Below are 23611 nucleotides of genomic sequence, written 5' to 3'. Positions count from 1 at the left end.
AATTCCTCAGAGCTAAAATGGGAACTAACTGAACTCCCTGATTTCTCAAGGCCGTCCTTTAACTAAGGAGACCTACAAGCAGCTTCTTCTGGGACGCCCCGAATATGGTTACAGGGCACTATCCCTTAGTGAGGCACTCTGCAAAACTGAAAACACTGCCTCCACAGTGCTTCCAGCTCTTGCTGCCACAGAACAAAGGGCACATTTAAATCCAATTTCCAAAAATAATAAAAAAACGCAATAAAACAATACAGTGTCACAAAGCTGTGAATTGCACATGTTGGCATGGTGTATAGGAAGCATATTGCGTTGGTACTAGCGCCGTAACTGCCCTGTGGGCAAAGATCTTCTGTATCCAGAATGATCCACCTAAAGCTTTCCTTGAAAACAACTCCCTCAAAAATCAAAGCAATATAAAGAAGTGAAAGAAGAAAAAAAGTTTTCCAAGGCAAATCTTTCTCATTCTGCATAGCAAATACTCAACTCAGTTTTCCCTGCTGTCTAGCAGAAAGGAAGGACAAATCAATTTGTCTAACCTTCACTCGACTCCTCGTCTTCCTCTTCTTCGTCTTCATCTTCATCCTCGTCCTCCTCGTCTTCTTTGTCCTCAATCTCATGATTTTCCTCAGCCTCAATCTCTTCTTCACTCTTTCCCTTCAGGAGGGCATGGATACGCACAGCCTCTTTCCACGGCACACCACCCAAGTCTGAAGGGGGCTGCTGAGGCAGCAGTAGGTCATCTTCTTCCTCCTCATCCTCCTCCTCCATCTCAGACTCTGAACTACTGTAAGGGTTTAGAAAAAAAAGATAAAGAAACAATCAGTTAATTTTTCCTAGATCAGTTTTAGATCACTGACAAGTTGTTTCAATACACACAAGTCCAAAACGTTTGATGGAAACCATAATACTGATTTTCTGCTCTCAATATTTCACAGGCATTTTAGTGACTGCATCATGTGTGAGCTGCATCATGTATGGTCCTTGCCCTGCTTCTTTTAAAGAAGATGAAGTGGCAGGAAAGTACCTGTGAAGCCAAGTCGAAATATTTGTGCAGCATTAATTGCTACAGTTTGTGACAGTTGAATACAGCAGAAAGAAACTGCTTTCTTCATATCACATTGCTTTGGATAAACCAGTGCAAGAGTTCTTGGCAGTGCCAGAATGTAGAAGGTGACATCTTTCGATAAAGGCAGCTACTGCTAGCATTTTGGATAGCTAGGATGTTTTTGGCGCTTGCTGGGCTGAACCACAGAAGACTGAGGGATTAGAAAGAACACAACACAACTACCAGGCCAAAGGATACAGCATGTGAGCTAAGGAGAGCTGGAGAAAAAAAATAAATACAAAATTCCTCACTTTTCTACATCACAGACAGAACTATAGCATACATCCAATTAAGCACACACTGTACATAGTGGCAAGAAACTGTAGGAAGAAGTGCAAGGATAATTACAATAATGAGGTTATTATTCTCACAGCAAAGTCTAAAACATGCAAACCAGTAAATCATTAGTGCTTTTTAGTAGATGTCTCTGTTTAATTCTAACAGTTCTCAGTATAAGCAGCAGGGGCAAGAAATGTAACTGCATATACAGTTGACATTTAATCTAGGTCACTCTTGCATGCTGGGCTACCTGGCACTGGGGAGAAAGATGGTTGCATTTGTCACTGGAAAATGAGTGTGAACTACAGCACCTTCAGAGAACATATCTGCAGGGTGAAAAGGTCCTTTTCCTTTGTTTTTCCTTAATAGATCGCTGTCATAAAAGAATTGCAATAATTAGAGGAACTGTTGGATGCTTCCCATATAAATCTTAAATGGCCCAAATTCATCTGGATTGAAGGAGAAAACTGTTTGTGAACGGTTAAAGTTTGGGTGAATCATCTGAGAACAGTATTCCACTTCTGCTGCTTCCTTATGACAGCTGTCGCTGTAGCTAACAGCCTTTGGCAGAACCCATTCCATATAGACAATGAGAGGGAAAACCAACAAGTTGAAAATAACAAAGTTTAAGTTCCATGTAGGTGTATAATATATAACTTGTACAGTTGTAATTCTGTTTCCCATATACAGGTTTTATTACATGTGTATGTGACAAACTGACAGTTTCAAAAAAAAAAAAAAGCTATACGGCAGCACTCATATTGCAGATAAACATATTCAGGTGCAGAACTTCAAATTAGTCTGACACTACATGAACATACCATATTTACATAATTTTACTCTTGCCTGAGAGTCTATTTTTGATAGCAAAGCTAACAAGGAAAACACCATTTTTTTCATGCTCTGATTGTTGCATACTTCTGTCCATAGGCTCTCAATTTTTCCTCACTGTTCTGCATATATATAACATTATTTTGCTCAAATTACAACCCACTTTTTCACAGCATAAACTGAATACCTATTTTTAACAGGTTACTTGATTTTCATATGCTAAATACTGAATACAAACGCTGTTGCAGGCCACGGATGCAGAGCATGTTCCAGGAGACCAAAGCATATTCCAAAGGCTTTACGCAGATATTGTCACAGAGATACAAAATCATATTCCCCTCCTCCCCGATTAACTTTCCCACCCTTTGGTATGGAAATAAACCTGACAGGTGCTGCATGCTGGGGTTTTTGCGTGCTGTCAATAAGGTTTAATGCTGCTCAAACTGTTGCCATGACTGCTGAATGGGACGAGCTGCTGCTCTTCAACCAGCCGGCTTATCGCATGTAATATTGACGACATAAATTCTTTACCACATAGCTCACTTTACCTTCTTTGGCTTTTATTTATAACTTGGTTTTTCTTTGACCTTTGAATGCTGAGAAATGAGAAGCTGAAAGACAGCAGAGAGATGGCCTGCTATAGTGGGCATTGCTTTTGGCATGGCAACTCTGTGCCACAGGAATTAATTCAACAGCTGAAAGGTTTTTTTCTCCTATAAAGCAGAGATCAAAGACCAAAGTAGGTTGCTTTATAGAATTTGTATAAGCAGTTGAATATCTCATTAAAAAGGTGTACCTACACAGATTTAGTGCAGAGGAGAGGAACCGAAACCTAAACTGTGTAAATGAAGCTACTCTCTTCCCCCGGTGCACAAACCCACACAGCTCAAAAGGCCACAGGGTGTAACTCCAAAACTGCAGGTGACATACTGGGAGTTACTGGAAGTTAAAGGGGATGAATAAGGCATCTAAAGGGTTTTCCACCCCTCTAAAACTGTGCAGTCAGGGTTTGGTTGCTTAAATGATTTTTTTCTTGTTGAAGCTTAAACAAGATTAACTCTTTTTTGGAAACCTATACTTAGAATACTGTTTTCTGTAAATTTTCTCTGCAGTGTGCATGCTCCTAACCGTGTACGTGATGGGAAGCTGCGCACCAAAATGCACGGTCTCTGCTCGATGTAGAGTTAACAACTCATTGAACCTTGAAGCCCATCGCTCTGTAAGACACAGAGGGAACAAAAAGTTCCCCATCTCCTCCACCTGCTCCTAACCCTGCGGCGCTGCACCAAGACAGTGAAGATGATCAAATCAGGGCTTTGGCTGGCTTGTTGCAGGAGTCACACTTTTTTTCTTTTGTTGCTGAAAAAGCAGTCAGATTTTTTTTGTGGGGCTTTCTATGACATGCCATGGAGTGGTAGAGCTGAACAGAGGATACCTGATAGATACATCATCTAGAAAATTCTCTCCCTGTTGTTTGGCCCGCACAGCCTTATCAATGCTCTGAGTAAATTGCTTGCCATATTTGGATTTGGGACAGAAATTTTTCCAGGTCAAACTGGCAGGGAATTCGATGTACTTTCTCTTTCCTCTCTATCATAGAGTGCGAGTTGCCCACTAAAAACTGTTTTTCACATGCAAAATTATACAATTCAGTCTATTATAGACAGAAATAGTCAGTTTAATACAGGTTAAGGAAAGTAAGCGGGACAAAGGCAGGTAAATGTATCACCCTACAGGAGGAAATCAAACTGGCTAACCTAATAGTGTACTGCCCTCAAGCTCCACAATCTCACAAAACACTTCTTGGAGATGACCAACAGCTTCATGCCAAAATGCCAAAACTCCGCTTTTTTTAACTTAACTCTCCTCTTTTTTTGGAAGTCTTCTGCCATTTACTGAGCAGGCCTACTGTGTCCTGATTTACTGAAGTCAAGACCAATAATAATAATAATACACCATACTAGTAAACTTTGTTTTAGAGCTAGAAACATAAAAGACTCAAACCCCCTCAATATCATTAATTTCTGTAATGTCACAGCTGATATAATTCCTAGACCTGAGCAGGGAGCTAAAGGAAGGATGAGGGAAGCAAACAGAGTTTGCATCTCCCACAAACAGTCCTGTGATTATTCAACCAGAGCACTAGATAAGATCTCTATTATGTAAAATGTCAAAATAGTACCTTCTAAAGAAATTAATATGTTAAGAAATTAATCAAAAAGTCTTATTTAGGCTTCAGAGAAAACAGCTGTACAAGATATTAGCAACTGCCAGGCTCTTATATGAAAGCCACACCTTCATGAATCTACATGTACACACTCTCTGTCAAGGCTGAATTCAGGCTACAAAAGTTACTCCTTTTCAGATGCTGCATCTTCAAACTCATCAGATAAATAAGTGACAGATTCTGTACTACATTAATCCTGTAAATGTTTTAATGGACGTTTTTATTCCTGCATTCTTCGCCACACCATCCAATTCAATTTCACATGTATAAATGGAGTAAGGAATCTCTCATACAGCCCTATACCTGTAGGTGATGCACACACAGAACATGTTTGCAGGATCTAAGTCTCAGGAAACCAGTAACAGCATTTGCTGAATTTGTTTCAAGAAGACTACCAGACAGATGGAAAGCTGAAAAGGTAAGGGTTGTTATTGCTACGAAGAAAAGTAGATGATTAGAAACCACATTAAGAGATTGAGACTCTGCAAAAAGCATGTGATCGACTGTAAAGTTCACAAGCATTCTTCATCAAGTATTTTCTCTCGATGATTCTTGCAACAACTATTTCCAGTAGCTCTACCTGGGTATATTTGGATCCTGGTGTGCTTATACATTATTTTGCAGATAAAGGGAAATCTGTGAAGGTACAACATGTTTTCTAACAGTCATTACTACTACTTCAAATTAGTATCTCTCAGGCATTGCATCAGCATTCAGTCAGGATTACATGTGTGTCAAGCTTGAATCTTTACACCAAAAATGTTTTTGAATTGTAACGCAAAACATACAGAAAAGAAGTTAACTTTGGAACCCCCTCCCATTTGAATTCATGTTCTGTTTGCTCAAAAGACTCATGTATCTTTGATACAGTTTAAAAAAAAAATGAGAAAAATGCCTTCAAACTTAGGACTGAATTTCACAGTGTTACGGTATTGTAGGTGTCTTCTAAGAATGGTTAAGAATGCCTTCTAAGCTCTTTAGAAGAACAGAAACTAAAGATAAAATACCTGTTTACACACACAGAACACTTCTTCTAGCAACTTTAGACAGGGCAACCTGGTAAACTATGTTAAGAAAAGCTAATGGAAAAGCAGGCAAAAGTCTGTTGGGATGGGTATAAAAAAACACTTCTGGACAATGTGTGCTAACCTGCTGGGCACATCCTCTTCTGTTCCTTTGTCCAACACACTGCTCAGGTTATGCTCTGCTAGCGTCTCTTCAGGAACCTCTTCCAGTTCTTCTTCCCGCTGCAGTGACAGTCGGTAGTTCTCCAGCTCAATCCGCTCAGGCGTCCCACGCAGCCGCTTTGCAAGGCTGGGCTCTTCCAGCCCATTTACATTAGAACCTAAAGAATAAGCCAGTGAATAAACAATAAATGCAACAGTCAGAACTATAATTTTTTAAGGAAATCGAGCAACTGGGAGAAACAGGGCATGAGGCAAAGGGAGGTAAATAAAGCGAGAGAATACCTTATGTCATTATCCTGTTCGCCACTACTGGCAGAACCTGCTGGGGAGCCAGACTGCAAAAGGGAATCTTAGTGGTTTTGGCTAATAGATGCTAAAAAGAATGTTAAATGTCCTAGTTGAGAGAGGAAATAAGGATGTTTTAGCTGCGAAAACTAGAGCTGCAACCAAGCCTATGTAGTAAGTACTGGGGAAGGCCTGACCACAGACTGCATTTATTCTATGAGACAAAGGTAGGAATGCTACGGGGCAATCCTGCTGCGTAATGTTAAAATTGTTACCAGTTGAGGTAGGTCTACAGAGTCAGGGAGCAAAAAAATATTACTACTACTTAAAGATGGAGAAGCAAGGGAATGAAAAAGGCCCTCCCGGAAAAAGTTTTAAAACTTTTTATAGACTTGAATTAATTTGCTTTTTAATCAGTGTTTGTGATGAAATGAACCACAGGGAGAAATCTAGGTGAGATGTTTGCAAGTACAAATCCCATGAATCCCAGAAATTGCAAGGACACGCGAACCTGGCAGTTGTAGAAAATTACACAGGAGCTTCATTCACTGTGGCACTCAATGAATTAAATTCTAACCTGCATTCCTCCATTTCTTTTTGAAATTCTAGTATTTTAGCTTAAATACCACGCCACTGTTTACCTTGGCCCAGCTTACTATTTACAGAGCCCAATCTTTCCTAGCTTCTGTTTTGCTTTGCTAAACAAGCCAAACCTCCTTCTCATGAGATAAGCTTTTCAGTGTGCTGATCATCCCCTAGGTCCCTGCACCTGTCCCAGTTCGGATTAATCTTTCCAGAACCTGCGTGATTAGAATTGAACACAGCTTTCCAGATGAGGCCTTATCAGCGTAACATACAACCCTGCCAGAAATCTCTCATCTGATACACACTGAAAACACACGTGCCTATTTATATGCCACATAATACTGGTGGCTTTTATTTACTGAGTGATACTCAGATCTTTCTCCTTCTCTGCTTTCAACTGATAAGCACCTTGCTGGTAGCCAAAATTCTCAACACTTTCTTAGTGCATGACCCGGTACTTTCCACTATTACACTTCTATTTTTAATATTACACTCTACAACACTTTGCAGTTCTTAGTGTATGACATGCCTATCCTCCTCTGCACTGATGAGGGTTTGAAATGTTGCCTCAGCAATGAATTCCATTAGCAGATTTTTTTCCTTTTTTTGCTAGTAACCTTAGTGAAACTATCACAAAGATCAGTCCCCAGGTAATTTTTTGTGAAACTCCACAGTCTGTAGGTGACATCCAACCCCACTATTTCCTTTTTCAACAAACCCCCTACCTCTCATTAAGTCAACTTCTTAGCTTACTTGACACTTCATGTACTACTCCCTCATTTTATCCAGTTCAAATAATTATTTCCATGTGGCAGTCTTCAGGTGCTGTACTGAAGTCCAGACTGTTCAAATGCAGTAGGTAATCAGTTACTTCGTCGATAAAAGCTGTCAAGCTAGTCCGGCACAGTCTTTGGTTAATCCATGTCACATTTTACAGCACTTACCTTCATAAGGTCAAAGGACTTCACTTGCAGAACTAGCAGTCTTTAGTTACTCCTTCAAAGAAGGTGTTTTAGCTACTGTTTAGATTAACTGATATGTACTTCTGTCACCCAGTGGTCACATGGTATTACCCTGAATTAGATAGTAAAGGTACATCAGGATAGCTTGATTTAATCACAAATTGGTACCACAAAGCTCACAATTTCATTGTACAATTCTTCCACTCTTCTGAAAGAGAGACTATTTGGTCGAATTTTATTTCCACTCATTACAGTACAGTAATATTTACATTTTGCTTCCAGCTTCATTGGGTTAATTTCCATTTCCAAGTCCTGCTACACACTGACTTCTTTTGCTCCCATGTCCAATGCCATTGTCCCAAATGAAACTGGAGGCCAGGTATTCATCTGATTGCCTGACTACATGTAAAATTGCATTTTATGTCAGCCTTCACTGTGGACCCACTTCTTTCCCTTACCTTGCTTTTACTTCCATACTTAAGGAATACAGCTGTTTGCTTTCCTTTCCTTTGCAAAGTCTAACCCAGCACGAGCTTGGGCAATGTTTGCTTTACCCTCATGCAGTTTGACCTCCAAGACAGTTTTTGTTTTCTTTTTCCATCCTTTGCAGTTTCTCAGTTTATTCCTAACAGCCTTTTGTTCAGGGCAATTACTCACTCAGCACCATCTTAGTCTTTCACACAAAACTACACAGGTCTTGCCATAATTGGTGGCATGTACTTCCAACCCCCTCCAGAAAGAGAAAATCTCATAAAGGCAGCTGCCGGGAGTGTTTTTCTCTCTTCCTTAGTATTGCTGAACCCTTCTATGATGTGGGCAAGTGGCTGCTGTGCCCTCGGCTGGAACTACAGGGCTGCTTTATGGTATAAACCATAAAGCTTTGCTCAGGTGGCAGGTGGGAACATTACCTTGCATTTCCAGGGATACTGTGGTCTCTACCATTTCCTGCTGCTAAGCCTTATGTTGTGCTAGTATTTTCAAAGTTTAATGGAACTGGACTGCCTTTTCAGCTGGGATTCACGTTTCATTTCATTCTCTCTAGATGGTGATACCACCTCAGCCAAATCTATTTTTGTACTCTGCGTTACATTCCCGAACCCTGAGTTCACAGTAACAGGGGAACTGACCTGGAATATTGCTCTGCCACTTCTGGCTGACAGTGAAAAACCAAAGGACTCTGGGTAATGCAAGAACACCAAGGTGAGAGAAAACAAAGAAGGAATATACTAAATTATCATAAAACAAGAGTTTTTCTACTTGGAACTCTTTATACACCACAGAGCCATCAGCTAGGCTCAGCTACTTCAACAGAAATGTCTTTTCACAAACTGTTTTTAACTTGTTCTCTTCTGATGCATACCCCGACATCGCTGCAAAATGCACAAGCAGAAAAAAAGGACAACAACAAAAAGAACAAGAACTTTTTGCCCATCTGGCATTATTTCACTCCTCTTGTTTTCTAACAATCTTAAGGGGATTTTGTCACCCTTCTCATCTTGTAGACTGGTACACAGAGAATCAAACCAATACTACCATAGCACAAAGCGGTAGTAAGTGACTCAGTGCAACTGTGTTAAAAAAACTGAAGTGACTGAAAATCTGCCTAAACTTTAATGCAAAAGGATGTGGTCAAGATGTCCTGTGAGCTTGACAAGTGCTCCATGCCTCAGAATGTCAAAGAAGTAGGAAGCACATTCCCAGCATTTTCTTTAATTAATTTATATATCCAGATACTTGAGATGCAGGATTGGTCACATCCCCCCCCACTTCACTTTGTAAAGAAAACAGCTCTACATTGGAGAACAATGATACAGAAACTCAATTGATTGCCAGCTTCAGCAAGGGATTTCTAGGAGTTTGGTCTATATGGACAATTTGGTCTACTTGGTCTATTGGGTTTGTTTTTAAAAGGCACCATGAAGACTTATCTGGCTAGATGCAAAGCCATTGTCAGAACTTGTTACCAAATGTGAAACAGGAGAAATACTACTGATGACCAAATTTCTGCACCACGAAGCCATCAAGTATCAGAACATTACAGTTCACAAACCTACTTAAGGGATGGAAGTATGTGTGAGAGACAGTTATTGTTAACATGACAACATGATGAACAATTTGCTCGCATCACGTTGTAAAGTTTACACTCATTCATTTGAAGCTACAATAACAAACAATAAATAGGGACAAGAAAATTTGAAGCTTTCCTAGCCTCATTTCCTCCTATATGCTATATGCATAGACAAAGTCTATTCCAAAGCAGTTCTTGTAGATGCTAAAGCTTATTCTCCAATGTTTCTCTGGAGGGGAAAGGTGCTTCTCTCAAATTATTATGTTGTATTCCCCAGATTGTTTTGTAGCTTGCTGGTGAGACATAGCTGCAGAGTGCACTCATTACCCATTAGCTGATGTTCTACCTTGTCAGTGCATCTGGGCCCACAGAGCCAAAAGCCTGCAACTAGTCACAGCTGAGTGTTCCTCATCAGAGGCTGATGAGGCTGCATTTGCCAGAAAAAAAAAAAGCTATGTTACTAGCCAGAGAGGGGAGCTACCTGAAAGCCAAGAGCAGCTTCTCATGCAATCAGCTGATCAGTTAAAAATCCACAAACAAAATCCAAAATAGGACACGTTTTAAAATCTGATTCTTTACTTTGGAAGAGTCAGTGGGATCATCTGAAGGGAACTGTTTTTCTTAACAGGACAGGCTCCCTAGGTTTTGCATGAAAGCTGCCAGAATCCTTTTTTTATCTCAGCCTTGACACAGCCTGCCTCCTGTAAAGATAATTGTATGATCAGAAATAACGTTCCTTCACTGAGCCGCTCCTTGCCTGCATGAATGTGTCCTATTCTGGTAACTTTGGCAATTATTGGAAGGCTTGAGAAGCTCCTCTTGAGAGAGGATCCCATCTCTATTTTCCCCCAGCACTACCTTGTTCTGTAAAGTCTACAGATTAGTCTCATGAGCTAGATGAAACCATAGAATCATAGAATGGTTTGGGTTGGAAAGGACATTTAAAGGTCATCTAGCCCAACCACCCTGCAAGGAGCAGGGATATCTTCAACTGGATCAGGTTGCTCAGAGCCCCATCCAACCTGTCCTTGAATGTTTCCAGGGATGGGGCATCTACCACCTCTGGGCAACCTGTTCCAGTGTTTCACCATCCTCACTGTAAAAAACTTTTTCCTTATATCTAATATCTAGTCTAAATCTATGCTCTTCTAGTTTTAAACCATTATGCCCTGTCCTATTGCAACAGGTCCTGCTAAAAAGATTCTCCCTTGTAAGTTCCCTTTAAATATTGGAAGGCTGCAATAAGGTCTCCCCAGAGCTTACTCTTCTCCAGGCTGAGCAACCCCAACTCTCTCAGCCTTTTCTCATAGGAGAGGTGTTCCAGCCCTCTGATAGTTTTTGTAGCCCTCCTCTGGACCCGCTCCACAGATCCATGTCTTTCCCGTACTGGGGACTCCAGAGCTGGACGCAGTACTCCAGATGGGGTCTCAGCAGAGCAGAGTAGAAGGGGAGAGTCACCTCCCTCAACCTGCTGGCCATGCTTCTTCTGATGCAGCCCAGGATAGGGTTGGCTTTCTGGGCTGTGAATGCACATTGCCGCTCACGTCCAGCTTTTTATCCACCAGTCTTTGCCAATGTTACTCCCTGACACAACACTTGCTGAAGATGCAGGAGAAAACTGGGAATCTAAGAACAATGAATTCTTCCCAAAGGGAAACTACCTGCCTATTTTACTAGAATTTATTTTTCATTAATCATGCAGTACCTCTAGATATCCTTTTCTCAGTCAAATCTGTTAAGATTGCAAGCCAAGTTAAATGTCATCTCCTGTGAAGTGTGGGTCTAGTATTTTGCACAGAATCAGCTGTGGCCTTGGGGAGTTACAGAAATTCAAATACAGGAGTCTGCCGTCAAACACATGCAAAAGGGGGAAGGAATTAATACATTTCTCAGGAAAGCCTTCATTCTGGATTTCTCAAACCTTGTGCTTTCAGGATAATATGAAACACGGTACCTGTTTGTTTTCACTTATCTTTTCCAAACTCTTCCATTACTTCTACCTCCACACAACTGTTTGAGAATGCAACTATGTCAGATAAAACAACTCCTGTAGAAACAGCAGCATATTGCGTATGACAAAGTACAGAGGTGGAAGATGGGGACTTTTCTGTGGGAGTTTGAAAGTGATGCAGTGAGCTCCTCTGAGTCAGAAATGCTCAAAGTCCTCAGATTTCTGTTGCCGTTAATTTCTAAGAAATATCTTTTGGGATAAGGTTTCTGAAGCATGCTTGCAGTTCAGCAAACATTATCGCTGAGATACAGAGAAGGCAGCAAACAAGATCCAGCAGCATTTTTAGGCTTCTCATTTTTCATCTGTGTTAATGTCAGTTTCAGGGGGTTTTCCCAGAAATTTCACCCTCACCCACTTCAATTCCATTAGCCACCTCTTTGTATTCCAATTCCACTTCTCATCCAGGGGCCTTAAATTGTTTTACAAGTATTAGCATATTACAACAAACCTATTTTGGAAGTAGGTAAGTGCTGTAGAGGCACTGCACAAGTTCAGGCACAGAGATTAAATACCAGCAAGGCAGTCTCACAACAGACTAGTGGAAGTGCCAGAAACAGGATCCAGAATGCCCAACTCCAACCCCTTCACCCTAAACTTCACTTTACGTCAAGATGAAACACTTTGAAGTAAGAAAGGGACTAATATATGTTGGATTTTAAACATAAAGATTACGCGGTTTACATGAGCAGGTTGAGCAACAGCACCTCCCATGAGATGCTCACTGCACTCAGCGCAGTGTGTACAAAAAAAAAAGAAGAAATCTTAGTACCGAGGCCTGTTGTTGGATGCTGCAGATATTGAAACAGTAAGTCAATCAAGACATTCCATTTAAATAAGTGCAACTGATTTCTTCTGAGACACGTAGCCAGAAACCCCTTCCTTAATCCTCTCCAAAATTAGTACCTAGCCACTGTTAATTTTTGTACTGCACAGTAAGATATATATGTATAAAAAAACATGTAGATGGCAACTCTAAACTGACCTGCAGAAGCATGTTAAATGGAATGGATTTTTTAAGAGTTAGCAAGAAATTTAAGGTTTTAAATCTAGATTCCTCTGCCCTTCAAAATTTATTTTCTCTTTTAAGAACTGTCTCCAGGAAACCACTGGAAAGAGCTCAGCAGGTCTGGTGAATTCTTGTCACTGCCTGTTCACACAGCTTCAAATCACATACTGCAGAACTGCACACATACTGATAGGACCCCCTGAATTTTGAAAAGGACATCCTCAAAGCCAAAAGGAGTAATATAACACCTGCTCAAATAGAAACAAGAATGCATTTATTCGAATGTAAATATTTAATAGCTATCAAATGTCAATGTTATTTTGATATAATGCCTCAACTGTCCCTCTTACTATGCTAGGGTATTCCCAAGGCCTCAGGGAGCCTGAATTACTCAGCTATATCGAGAAGCCATCAAAGCTTGCATTTTTGATGTCCGTGTTTCCAGTTTGATCCATAACACATTCTACTAAACATAAAAGCCCTGAATTCAAAGAGGACAGTATGATAAGAAAAACAAAGTCTATTCATAAGCAAGATAACCCAGAGCGTCCACACACAGGATTCAAAGTGAGCTCAAACCTGAAGGTGGCCCTACTGAAATTCCGTAACGTGCACGTATCAATCATAACAATACATAGTAACTAACTAAGCTTTCTAGAAGATACGCTCTACTAAGTCAAAGCTCTTGGAGTTTGATATGGCAATTGTACATATGCAAACCACCTTACACAGGTTGGACTTGGATCAATACAACTATCCTTAAATTAACATTTAAAATCTAGAGAACTAAGGAGCAGAGACAGAGCAGATCAGCAGCTTTGTCTAGCCTACCAGAAGAAAAAGGGTTTTGCCACTGAGCAACCAAGGTGCTGAAGACCTCTACTACCATGTCAAAGCTCACTCCTCAAACTGTCAGTCAAGCAATTCTTCCTAGCAAATCAGGGACCTAAACAGAGAAATGGGGAGATTAAGCTGTGCAGACAGAAAGGTGTTTTGTCTAAATATCCTCTGATGCAGAAGTACCCAGCAGAGAGTTATTAACGAGCCAGCACTGCTTCCAGTGCTGACCAAGAAGTTTTACAGCATTACTTGATTAAATAGCACACAGCACATGAAATAAAAATCAGTGAGATTCTTGTCAGTATCTACTGGTTCCCTAAGCAATGGGTAGCAGAGGGGCCCCCAAGACCCTCCCAAACCATTATAATATGGATGGGAATAACTGACAGCTAAAATATTCAAGGGATTCTGAAACAGATACCCCAGAAACAAACACATGAAGATGTAAGCCCTCCTCCACACATTCCACAACCTCCAGCTAGGATTAAGTTCTTCATATCTCAGATACTGCCAGTAAATGTGGAAGCTCGTTCTTCTTCATAATTATGAAAGTGAATTGCACTGACTACTGAACGAAATCAGTAACTCCCATGTATATCTTATGGATGTTGCAATGTTTTCCTCCACTCCCACACTATTTTGGTTAAAACAGACTTTTAGATTGTCAAAACAGACACGGACAAAACATTGCTTCCTACAACATCAGTAGGTCAAAGCCTAGAAACAGGTGTCAATTTGATTGATCTGACCTTTCTTTGGTTTTAGTGGAAGCAACCAGAAGTGAATATAATTAACCAGTTTTATTTCAAGGTCATCTGTAATTTATATTTGTCTTGAAAACAAATCAAAATTCACCTGTAACTTTATAGTATAAAGTTATGTTCCAGAAATAGATGGTGTTTTTTGTAGGCGGATGTGTGAAGTAGTAGTATTATGTAATGAAAGTTTAAAGCTCAGTATGTGGTTTAACAATACGGAAAAGCTGCCTTCATTACAGCAGAGGTATAGAATAATCCAGGAACACAGCTATTTTTGACTCCTGGAAAGAGTCCAGTGTTGTAGCTGGTGGGTGGAGAAAAGAAACAGGGGAAAGGAGGTATTAGGTCACCTAATCCAAGCCCTAGGGAACACTGCTAAGCTTGACTCTCCTTATTGCATCTTTTCTGGCAGAAAGTCTTAACATTTGTACAGATTTTACTTTTACTGCTGCTCAAATGGGTTTCCAGTACTAGGGATAATATAAATTGATGCGGGGATTTTATAAGTCTGTTAATTATCGGTGTGTCTATTATTCAGGAATATTGTCAAGTCAGTAACGTATTGCCTATTATTTTCCATTTTGCTGGTATCATCTAAGACGTCTGAGCTCTCCCCAGTATTTTGATCAGCTCTATCATGTGCTGCCTGATCTCGTTTCCATTTCCTGAAAGAAGCTGAGTGTGGGAAGGCTGAAGAGCACTAAAGGATAATCTGGCTAAAGATAACATTACTTTGCAGGTGTAAATTTTGCCCTGGAAGCTATTCAAGGTACGCTACCTCAGAGAACCACCTGGGATGAGGCACACCCAGGGACTGGCAGCAAAAAAAAGGAAAGGGGAGAAAGGCCACACTGTATTTTAAATTCACCACAGCCCTGGCTTATGAGGTTTTCTCCTTTTTTAAGTGGAGTACTCCCATTGTTTTAAGTAACTTGGAAATTTACATTTAAGAGTGATTGCCCAGTTATAATCCAAAGAGTAACCCCTTTTATGTTGTTAGACAGAAAGCCTCTGGTATCTTCTCTACTACATAAGACCTCGTCTAGTTTATTCATTGTGGCATCTACTTCCTCCCATGCATATGTAGCAGCCCTCTGCAACGTCCCATTTCACCAGGAGGGATCAGACAGGTGATTCCCACTGTGCAAATAACACAAAGCTGAACCAAGGACATTTCCATCTAAAAGCAGCAGAGAAATCTATCGATACAAATATTGCCTACTTTTTATATAAACTGGTACTTCCAATCCCACCTTGGATACTGGATGATATTTTGATCATTAAAGAACAACCAAGCAGGAACTAGAAATTTCATCATACATAATAAAAAAGTGTGGAATATCAAATGATTTGAGTTTCCTGTTCAAATTGTGATCAGATTCAAAATACAGCTTTCAAGTGGCTATCTTCTTTCAACTACTAAGCTAATAACCACTATCTCTTTCTGTTCCAATGTACTACAGATTTCCATAATTACTGGATGTCAGAATATATTTAGATACTAACCATGTCCTTACTTAATTTCTATCATTTGTATCAAGATTATGAAGTCCTGCAAATGGAACAGGCTGAAATCTGAGACTGGCAGTTACAGGAAAATATCACGGAGAATACTTTCCCTAAGTAAAAGCTCTGTATACTCTAAAAAGCATCGACATCTGCTCCGTCATTCTGTTGCATACTTTTCTATTATCTACATCTATCCCACATGCTCTCATATAACTTGTAAGGCAACTGAATATTCCAAGCAATCCAGAGCTTCACACCTTAGTGGGAAGTTTTCTGAAACTAAAGAAAATTCTTGTGTATAGGTATATAGCTAGGTATCGTCAAAATCTGCCCCAGTTCCAAAAAGAAAGCTTCCAAAAGGCATCTTAGTGATTAAAGATAACCTACACATCAGTTCTGATGTTTTAGATCATTGAGTTACCCAAGCCTGAAAGTATTTGAAACATCTCTTGGGTAAAAAAGTCCTATTTTTAAACACTTCTACCCGCAAGCCATCAGATAAACTTCTATAACAGCAGAAAGGACAGTTATGAAATTTTCCTAAAAAAGAAAACAGCCTTCTGGGATGACAGCAAACATGAGAAATGTCAGACTAAACATACATTTTTGGGAGAAGATGTAAGCAGCTAAACAGAGCATAGAAGCGCCATCTCATCCTTAAAGTGCATCTGCCCAGTTTTGTTTGGAAAGCCCAAGCTAAGATCGGCATCGCCAGGATCAGCTCAGCAACAACTACTCCACCTTCCTCCACAAATACACTTCATAGAAGCAGGAGAATAGGTTCAGCGCTGACTCTGGTGTATCTATTCCTCGCCTTTAGATTATTTCTATTATTTGGTTTGTTTGGGTTTGGGGTTTTTTTTGTTTGGTTTTCTCCCCTTGTTTCTCCTTGTATTTTAAGATAAATTACCAACTATATACCTTAATATATTATGCTGCCGACTACAAGCAGGTAGTAAAATTATCACTGGCTTGTTTTAATCACTGTAGAGGTGAAGACATTTATGAGTTCATGTTATTATTTTAAAAGTACCTTACACTTTCTCGTCACTGTTACAGAACATCAGAGGAAAAGATCTGTATGAAACACTCTGCTTTCTACCATACCAGATGAAGAAGTGCAATATGTCTAAACTGTAAAGCAACTTGTACACAGCAGGCTTTCTACACTACCCTAGCGGTGTGTGTTGCAAAGGAGATGACGGTCTATGCCAACACGCCACTTGGAAAAACTGCTACCAAAATATATCTGATGAAGCAAGATGGTTTTGGGATGCATGGTAAAAAACATCTTAGTACTTCCAAAAGCTCAAATCTTAGAATGCCGTTTCCAAACCCCCGTAAAAGCTAATTCAGTCCATCTTCAGTGGAAGTCATCTGGTTTTTGAGGAAACAAACCATCCACATTGCCCATAGACTTTTGTGCATTTGTGAACGGCTCAGTACTTCAAAGATTTAAAGTGATTTACATGCATAATTACGATACCTTGTTTCTAAAAATTGTCTTTACTATATTACTATTTATATAGCGATTTTCAGTCCCTCAATTTCAGTTCTGGGATAAATAGTTGGATGTTAGTTAGCAGCCACATAAGATTTTCTGTGGATTATTTCTTTTTGAGGATGTTAACTGCAAAAAAGTACATGACACCTCATTTTCTATAAGATGAAAACAATATTTAATCTATTTACCAACTTCTGCAAGTCCTAAACAATGTTAGAGGCCCTCAGAAGTGACAGATGCAATAGAAGGACAATGTGTAATTCAAGATCCCAGGATAGCATATTCAGAAAAATCAATGTGTTCTCTTTATAGAACTACAGGCAAAGGAGCACATACACTCAGTAAGAACACGGCCCAGCCCAAATCATCCACTTTTTTCCCTCATTTTCAGGCAATTTTATTTGCACAACAAAGGTTAAAAAGAACAGTATTTGACATAGTGCGTTACTTGGGGCTTTATTTACAGAATTTTGTTTTCTCTAGAGTAAATAATTTAAAGGTGAGTAGCTTAGGTTGGAATGAGAGTGAGAAGAAAGGGTGGTAGTGAAGGGAAGAAAGCTTGAAAAATGTTCAGTTTTATTTCACAAAGAAAACTAGAATGCCTTTAACAAAAAGTGACTTGAGTGTCAGGGCCACGGAAAGAGCTCCCTGGCAGCACCCCTCTCCCATCCAACAGGGCAGGATACAGAGCTCAACTCTTCCCATGGGCTTTAGTAAAAGAAGACCAGAAGCCATGAGACTAGAGAAGAACCACAGGCACAGAAATGAGAAAGTGTGAGGCACCTTCATAGACTTCAAGGAGAATAAGGAGAGTGCCTGGGGGCTCTCCCATCACACAAATACTTGGTTTCTCCAAGTATCAGCTGAAAACAATGTCTCCTATACTGGTATAGCAAGGAAGTCTGATTTTGCCTCTGATGGGGATGAGCTCAGGAAATGCACCTCCCTTCATCCTTTTTTTTTTTTTTTTTTTTTTAAAATTCACAAAGCAAACATTTGATTTCTGAAGAGCATATATGTAGCTGCAAAGTTAACAGCTTTCCTGAACCAGAACAGTGGAGTCTGTTCTAGCGGTGCATCAAGATGACATTTCTAGTACAGGCACCAGCACATGAAGTTTTACACTGAATGCTGATGGCTCCTTCTCAGAACTGAAGGCCCATTTTAACCTTAAAATCAGTACTACTGATCACAGTAAAGAACAGTAAAAGGCAAATTCAAAGGCATAAAGTGATTACTTTCCTCCAAAGAAGGAACTCGTACATGTAACATAATTGGTTTAAGGTTGCAGTTCTGTGAGCTACCATGTGAACTCTAGCCAAATAAACCAAAAAGAGAAGACTTTATCATTCACAATTAGACTCTCCAAAGTCATCTGCTATTACAAGTTTTCAGTTGCCAATGGCGCAGTAGGAAGCATGAGAAGCATGCAAGAACAGACAGAGAATGAGTCCCTAATATAGACTAATCCAATGTATCTTTGAGAACAGGAAAATGCAGCTCAAAACTATGAATCCAGCTCCATCTGTTCATGATGGTGAGAACACTGCAGAATAGTCTCCTAATGGCCTTGAGAAAGGGAGGTCATCTCCTCACATGCCATTCTCCTGAGAGAAGACAACTGTCCAGCCAGAATGCAAGACACAGGATTTGGCTACAAGGCTCCGCATTTACTCATTTTCTGCCTTTCCACCACACCAAAACATCCCATCATCGCAGCTGCTGCTATACCAACAAGCGGAACGGAATCCTGCCAAGACGCTTACCTGTCACACCACACGCAAAGGCTATGCCTCCCTGTTCCCAGTCGCTGACTCCCACTCGCCCATGTTCATCCTCTCCCCTCGCACGTGGGTATCACTGCCTTGCTTACAGAGTGTGGCAAAGACCTCTGGTCTGCAGCAAGGCACAAAGAACCACCTCCCAAATCGACCAAGATCAGTGATGCCACAGCACTGACAGCGCATCTATCCAAAGCCAGCTTTGCCAAAGCAGTAGGATATTTAGTATGGGGGGTCCTTAGCAGGTTTTCTACAGCAATGTGCCATGCTGTCTGTGCAGTGTATGCCCTGCATTCCAAGCAAACCACAACACAACAGCAAAATTTAAAAAACCACAGTACAAAAGAAGCCCGAAAAGTAGTACTTTGCAGTGACAGACTTGCATTTGAGCTTGCCAGATCTATTTGTTCCATTCTCCCCCAACTCTCTATCCCTCACAGCATCCCTCACCTGGAACCAGTGGAGGGAGAAGGGGGATGACAAAGAAAAACTCAGAAACCTGAAGTTTGTTCGGAATTTATTCCCTTGAACATTTCACACAGTTGAACAAATAATGTCTTGATTTCACAGCAACAGGAAAACCACGTGTTACATAATTCAGAGACACACACCCAAAACAAAAACAGGTTAAAAACAACTGCATAAATCAAAATCTTCGAAAAGGCTATACAACGGAGACATGAAGCCTTTCTGAGCACTAATCATCTCACTTGAACATTATCAGTCACCAAGCTTATTTTATGTATACTCCCTCCTTTTCTCTGAGGGAAACAATCTCAAAATGGTCATTTCTCAGATTCCACTTTTCAAAAAAAACCCAGATATTTTAATTCTGCGATTTTAAAAAACCCAACTCCTTCACACAAACTTGATACTGTTTTTCCAAAACACAAAAACATTCAATGAAGCTCTTAAAGTGCCCAGAAAAATTCATATCACCCTTCAGAATGTACACATACAAACAATAAACATATATTCCAGTGGCACAAATCTACAGGTCTGAAAGCTAGAGAGAAAGCTGGAATCAGGAGCCCAGTTGCTCCCAAGAAAAAGTGTTCTTAGCAGGATCCAGCCATGAGCACAAACTCAGCACATTGCTATTTTGTATATCCTTGCTCCATCCCCAAAACTTTTTCCAGGATTTTTCAGTGAAAGTCTATCAGGTCAGCTGCCTCTCCACTCTTTAGAACAAATAACCTTTCCATCATGCCTTTGCCTTTCCAAATTTTCTGGGCTTCAAATTGCTGGTCCTTTAGCATTCCACTTTCCTTTACGCCAACGCCATGCAAATCCTGATAAGAACACTGACAAGGAACATGATGGACTGGGAACAGTCAAGCACTTATCCTAACAGAGATTCCTGGCTTGCTATTAAGCGATGATTCACTGGGCACTGAACCTTGGTCCTAATCGGGCAACCCACACACTCTCCTCAGCTTCCAAAAATACAGGGTCTGGTTCTTAAGTTTACATTTTAAATGTTCCAGCAGAGAGAAATAAATCTTGCATCAGATCTCTTTGGAGTTGTATGAAACCCCATAAAAGGGTTCAGTATCATGTGCCATGTCCTGCAGAACACACCACCACAGCTCCTCCAAACAGAACAGACAACATCCAAGGCACAGTAGTAGAGGAATTATCTTTCCTCCCGGTTTGGTGGTGCATCCTGAAATATGGATATAATTATTTTTTTCCTTTTTTTTTTTTTCTGGGGGGGGGAGGGGGCAGGGGGGCGGTACGGATGTGTTTGCAAATGCGCAGTTCAGTGGTTTAAAATGAAGGCACCACAAAACAGAACACGATGTCAGAGAATTAGTTTGCTGCTATCTTCTGTTATTTAATGTTTAAAACAGACCAAATTAAAACGGGAACAAAACCCAAACGTGAGTAACAATGAAAAGAAGTGACCAAGTGGAGAATTCCATGAAGGTATGTTTGTTTGCACAAGCAAACCGTATTGCTTTGAGCTGAATCATTTTCACAAGTAAGGCATGTTCAATGTCTGCAGAACCATAAAGAGGCAATGTTTTTGAACAAGAGGCTTATTTATATACAGAAAAATATATAAAATATATTTGTACTTCGTTAGACACAGAAGTACAACTGTGTGCAAATAATACTGGATGCATTCATAAAGATTCATTAAAATTGTACAGACAGTTAAGATCCTTTTGAAAATGTGGCTCAGATAATTTACTTTAAAGGGCATGCCATTTAGAGGAAGCAGCCACCCCCCTTCTCTAGCTCTCCAAGTCAGCAAAAGAACTTTCTCACCTAAAGTCCAGCTTTGCTTGCTATATACAACAGGTCACTTGTTTAAGAGTCTACAGTGAACAGCTTTGCTCAGAACATTGCTCCCTGAAAACACTTAAGGCACATCCATAGGAGGATTTTTAACTTTTCATATTGCATACCTATATCATATACACTACGTATTTTTGTGATTTTAAAGCAGGAGACCTAGTGCCTCTACTTTGTATTGCATTTTTTCAGTTCTGCATACTATGGCTTATATTTGGCTTCTTAAGTTTTTCACAGGTCAAGTAACCACTGCAAAGACCTCATGACTTGCCTTTTATTGCTGTATGTTTTAAAGTATGAGTTCCCCTAGCAGGTCTTTCCTTCACAAAGTCCCTATTGCTGATAGGGACAGAAACTTATTGCTGTGAGAACACAAGCCTGAAATGGGAAACATCCTACAACAAAACATCACCAGCTAAAGTCACCCCAAAGAGCATTATTATAAGACTGTTCCAAGTCCATCTGTCAGGAAAGAGCTAAAAGTTCAGAAATATGTTCTTACAGACCTTTAGAACAAACAGAAAAACAGCATTTGCATTAAAAGCACATTAAAACTATATAAAGTACTGTAAATAATATTCAAAAAAAATTCAAGACACAGCACTTACAGATTATCAAAGGGAGAGACAGTTAAAAAGCAAAGGGTGTTTTTTTTTTTCTTTTGGCAACAGCAGCAATTTTGGCACAAAGGCAAATGCAGAAGATAGAGAAAAACAGGCAGACAGGGTACAGAGAAAGGTTACAGAATCTACGACAAGCATGCCACAGTTCAGCAGTAAGCACAGGAGCAGCTTTTCCCAACTTCCCTTCCCCAGAGAGAATGGCATCCATCACTCAAAAGCTTGTTGCCACTTCCCAAACTGAAGGTTAGATCTATATTGCAAGAGCCAATCTGACCATAACATCCCTGTGAACATCCCATGTAACCACCACATAAGATGCCACACAGGCTCTCTGGCAAACCAGACAAAACCTTCACAAGAAGGGTGATTCTAGCTGGCTGCTAAAAAAACCCCTCAGCTTGCTTGTGCCCTGCAACTATCATCATTACAATACAAGGGACAGACAAAATACATGAAATGCCAGCTAGGACTGCGGGCCACCCAGTGAGGGACTGACATCTTTAGCAAAGTTAATACATGCCAATCATGTTAGTAACACATCACAAGTGCTTGTTGTGACCAATCTTACCTCAGCTGACGAAACCTTCTGAATGTTATTTTGTGGTTGAATATTTTAAGCATTAAGCTGGCTAAAAAAGAAGAGGCCAGATTTGGTGGCATAGCAAAAGAGGCAGTGAGTGTATGGGGAGAACTCACGCAATTTACATCCACTTGGGATTCCATGGCAACTAAAAAGCAAGCCTTGCACGAGTCACCATAATGCTCACTGAACAAGCACTTTGCTAACTCAGGGCTGAATTTAACTGAGAGGTATAAAATGTAAGAACAGTGGGTTTTTTTGTTCTGTATATTCTTTAATTGATGTTTCTGCTGTACACCCTCCTTTTGCCTTCTAGGCTATCTTTACATCTCCATCAAATACCAAACCTGCACATTTCACACTATTTTTTTGTTTTGTTTGTTTTTTACTTAATCATTTTAGAGGCAACTTAGACTTCACATCAAGATCTTCCTTACTACTGAGGACTGGCTCAGACCTTAGGGTCTGAAATTGCTATTGCCAAATTTCGTTTGGTGGCACTTGCCTTAAGGGACATTTTCAGATATATGACCTGTATTAGGTGAGTCTACCAGATGGGTGAAGCAGAGCTTTGGAAATAGAGCTCTGCCTTTGTCTCCATTTCAGACAGGTTTTTGCTTGAGGTAGTTGTCTACTCTACAGTGAAAGCTGAACATCTATAGTCTCTTAAACAGACAACTTAATAAATTGCAAGAAAGCATATACGCAGAGAGTTCAAAGTCAGGAGTTATACTGAGATGTAATCTTATAGACTCCTTTTGATTATTCGGGAATAATATCCTACTCTTCCACTGTATGATCAAGCTTGGTAATTCAAAAGGGTTTGTTTTGGTTTGCTTTTTTCAAACCATATGTAACTGTAAACACATCACAGGTTTCCTGACCTACCTACCCAGCAAGAACAGGAGCTACAGGTAGGTACCTACAGGCCATGACTGTTACGCTAACAGAGAACTGACCTGCCTTTAATGACACTGTGGCTTGCTTTTAAAGTACATTGCATTTAGCCTCCTCCCGCTTCTTAACCTTTGTTAAGCCAGTAGTTTTAAGATATACTTAGAACCTACTTCACAAAGAAAACAAAATCTCAGCCACTAATGGCATTTTTCTAGCAGAAAGGGGGAGAACAGCAGAGGCACTGCTCACTTTTCTACCATTAAATGTACTCC

The 23611-nt window shown here is 40.1% G+C and overlaps 1 protein-coding gene across 11 annotated transcripts in view; it reads right to left on the bottom strand.

Annotated features, from left to right (window-relative positions):
* Positions 1 to 23611, bottom strand: part of MICAL3 (microtubule associated monooxygenase, calponin and LIM domain containing 3) — a 160519-nt gene that overhangs the window by 44688 nt on the left and 92220 nt on the right. For all 11 annotated transcript variants that reach the window (XM_035903349.1, XM_035903358.1, XM_035903348.1 and 8 more), the window contains 2 exons: positions 5592 to 5787; positions 537 to 784 (listed from right to left, as the gene is read on the bottom strand). In XM_035903349.1, coding sequence (XP_035759242.1) covers positions 537 to 784; positions 5592 to 5787 — 444 coding nt within the window. The remainder of the gene's footprint in view (positions 1 to 536; positions 785 to 5591; positions 5788 to 23611) is intronic.

Source organism: Egretta garzetta, unplaced genomic scaffold (assembly GCF_000687185.1).
Source record: "Egretta garzetta isolate BGI_Z169 unplaced genomic scaffold, ASM68718v1 scaffold511, whole genome shotgun sequence".
NCBI lineage: Eukaryota > Metazoa > Chordata > Aves > Pelecaniformes > Ardeidae > Egretta > Egretta garzetta.
This window is presented reverse-complemented; position numbering and strand designations above follow the sequence as displayed.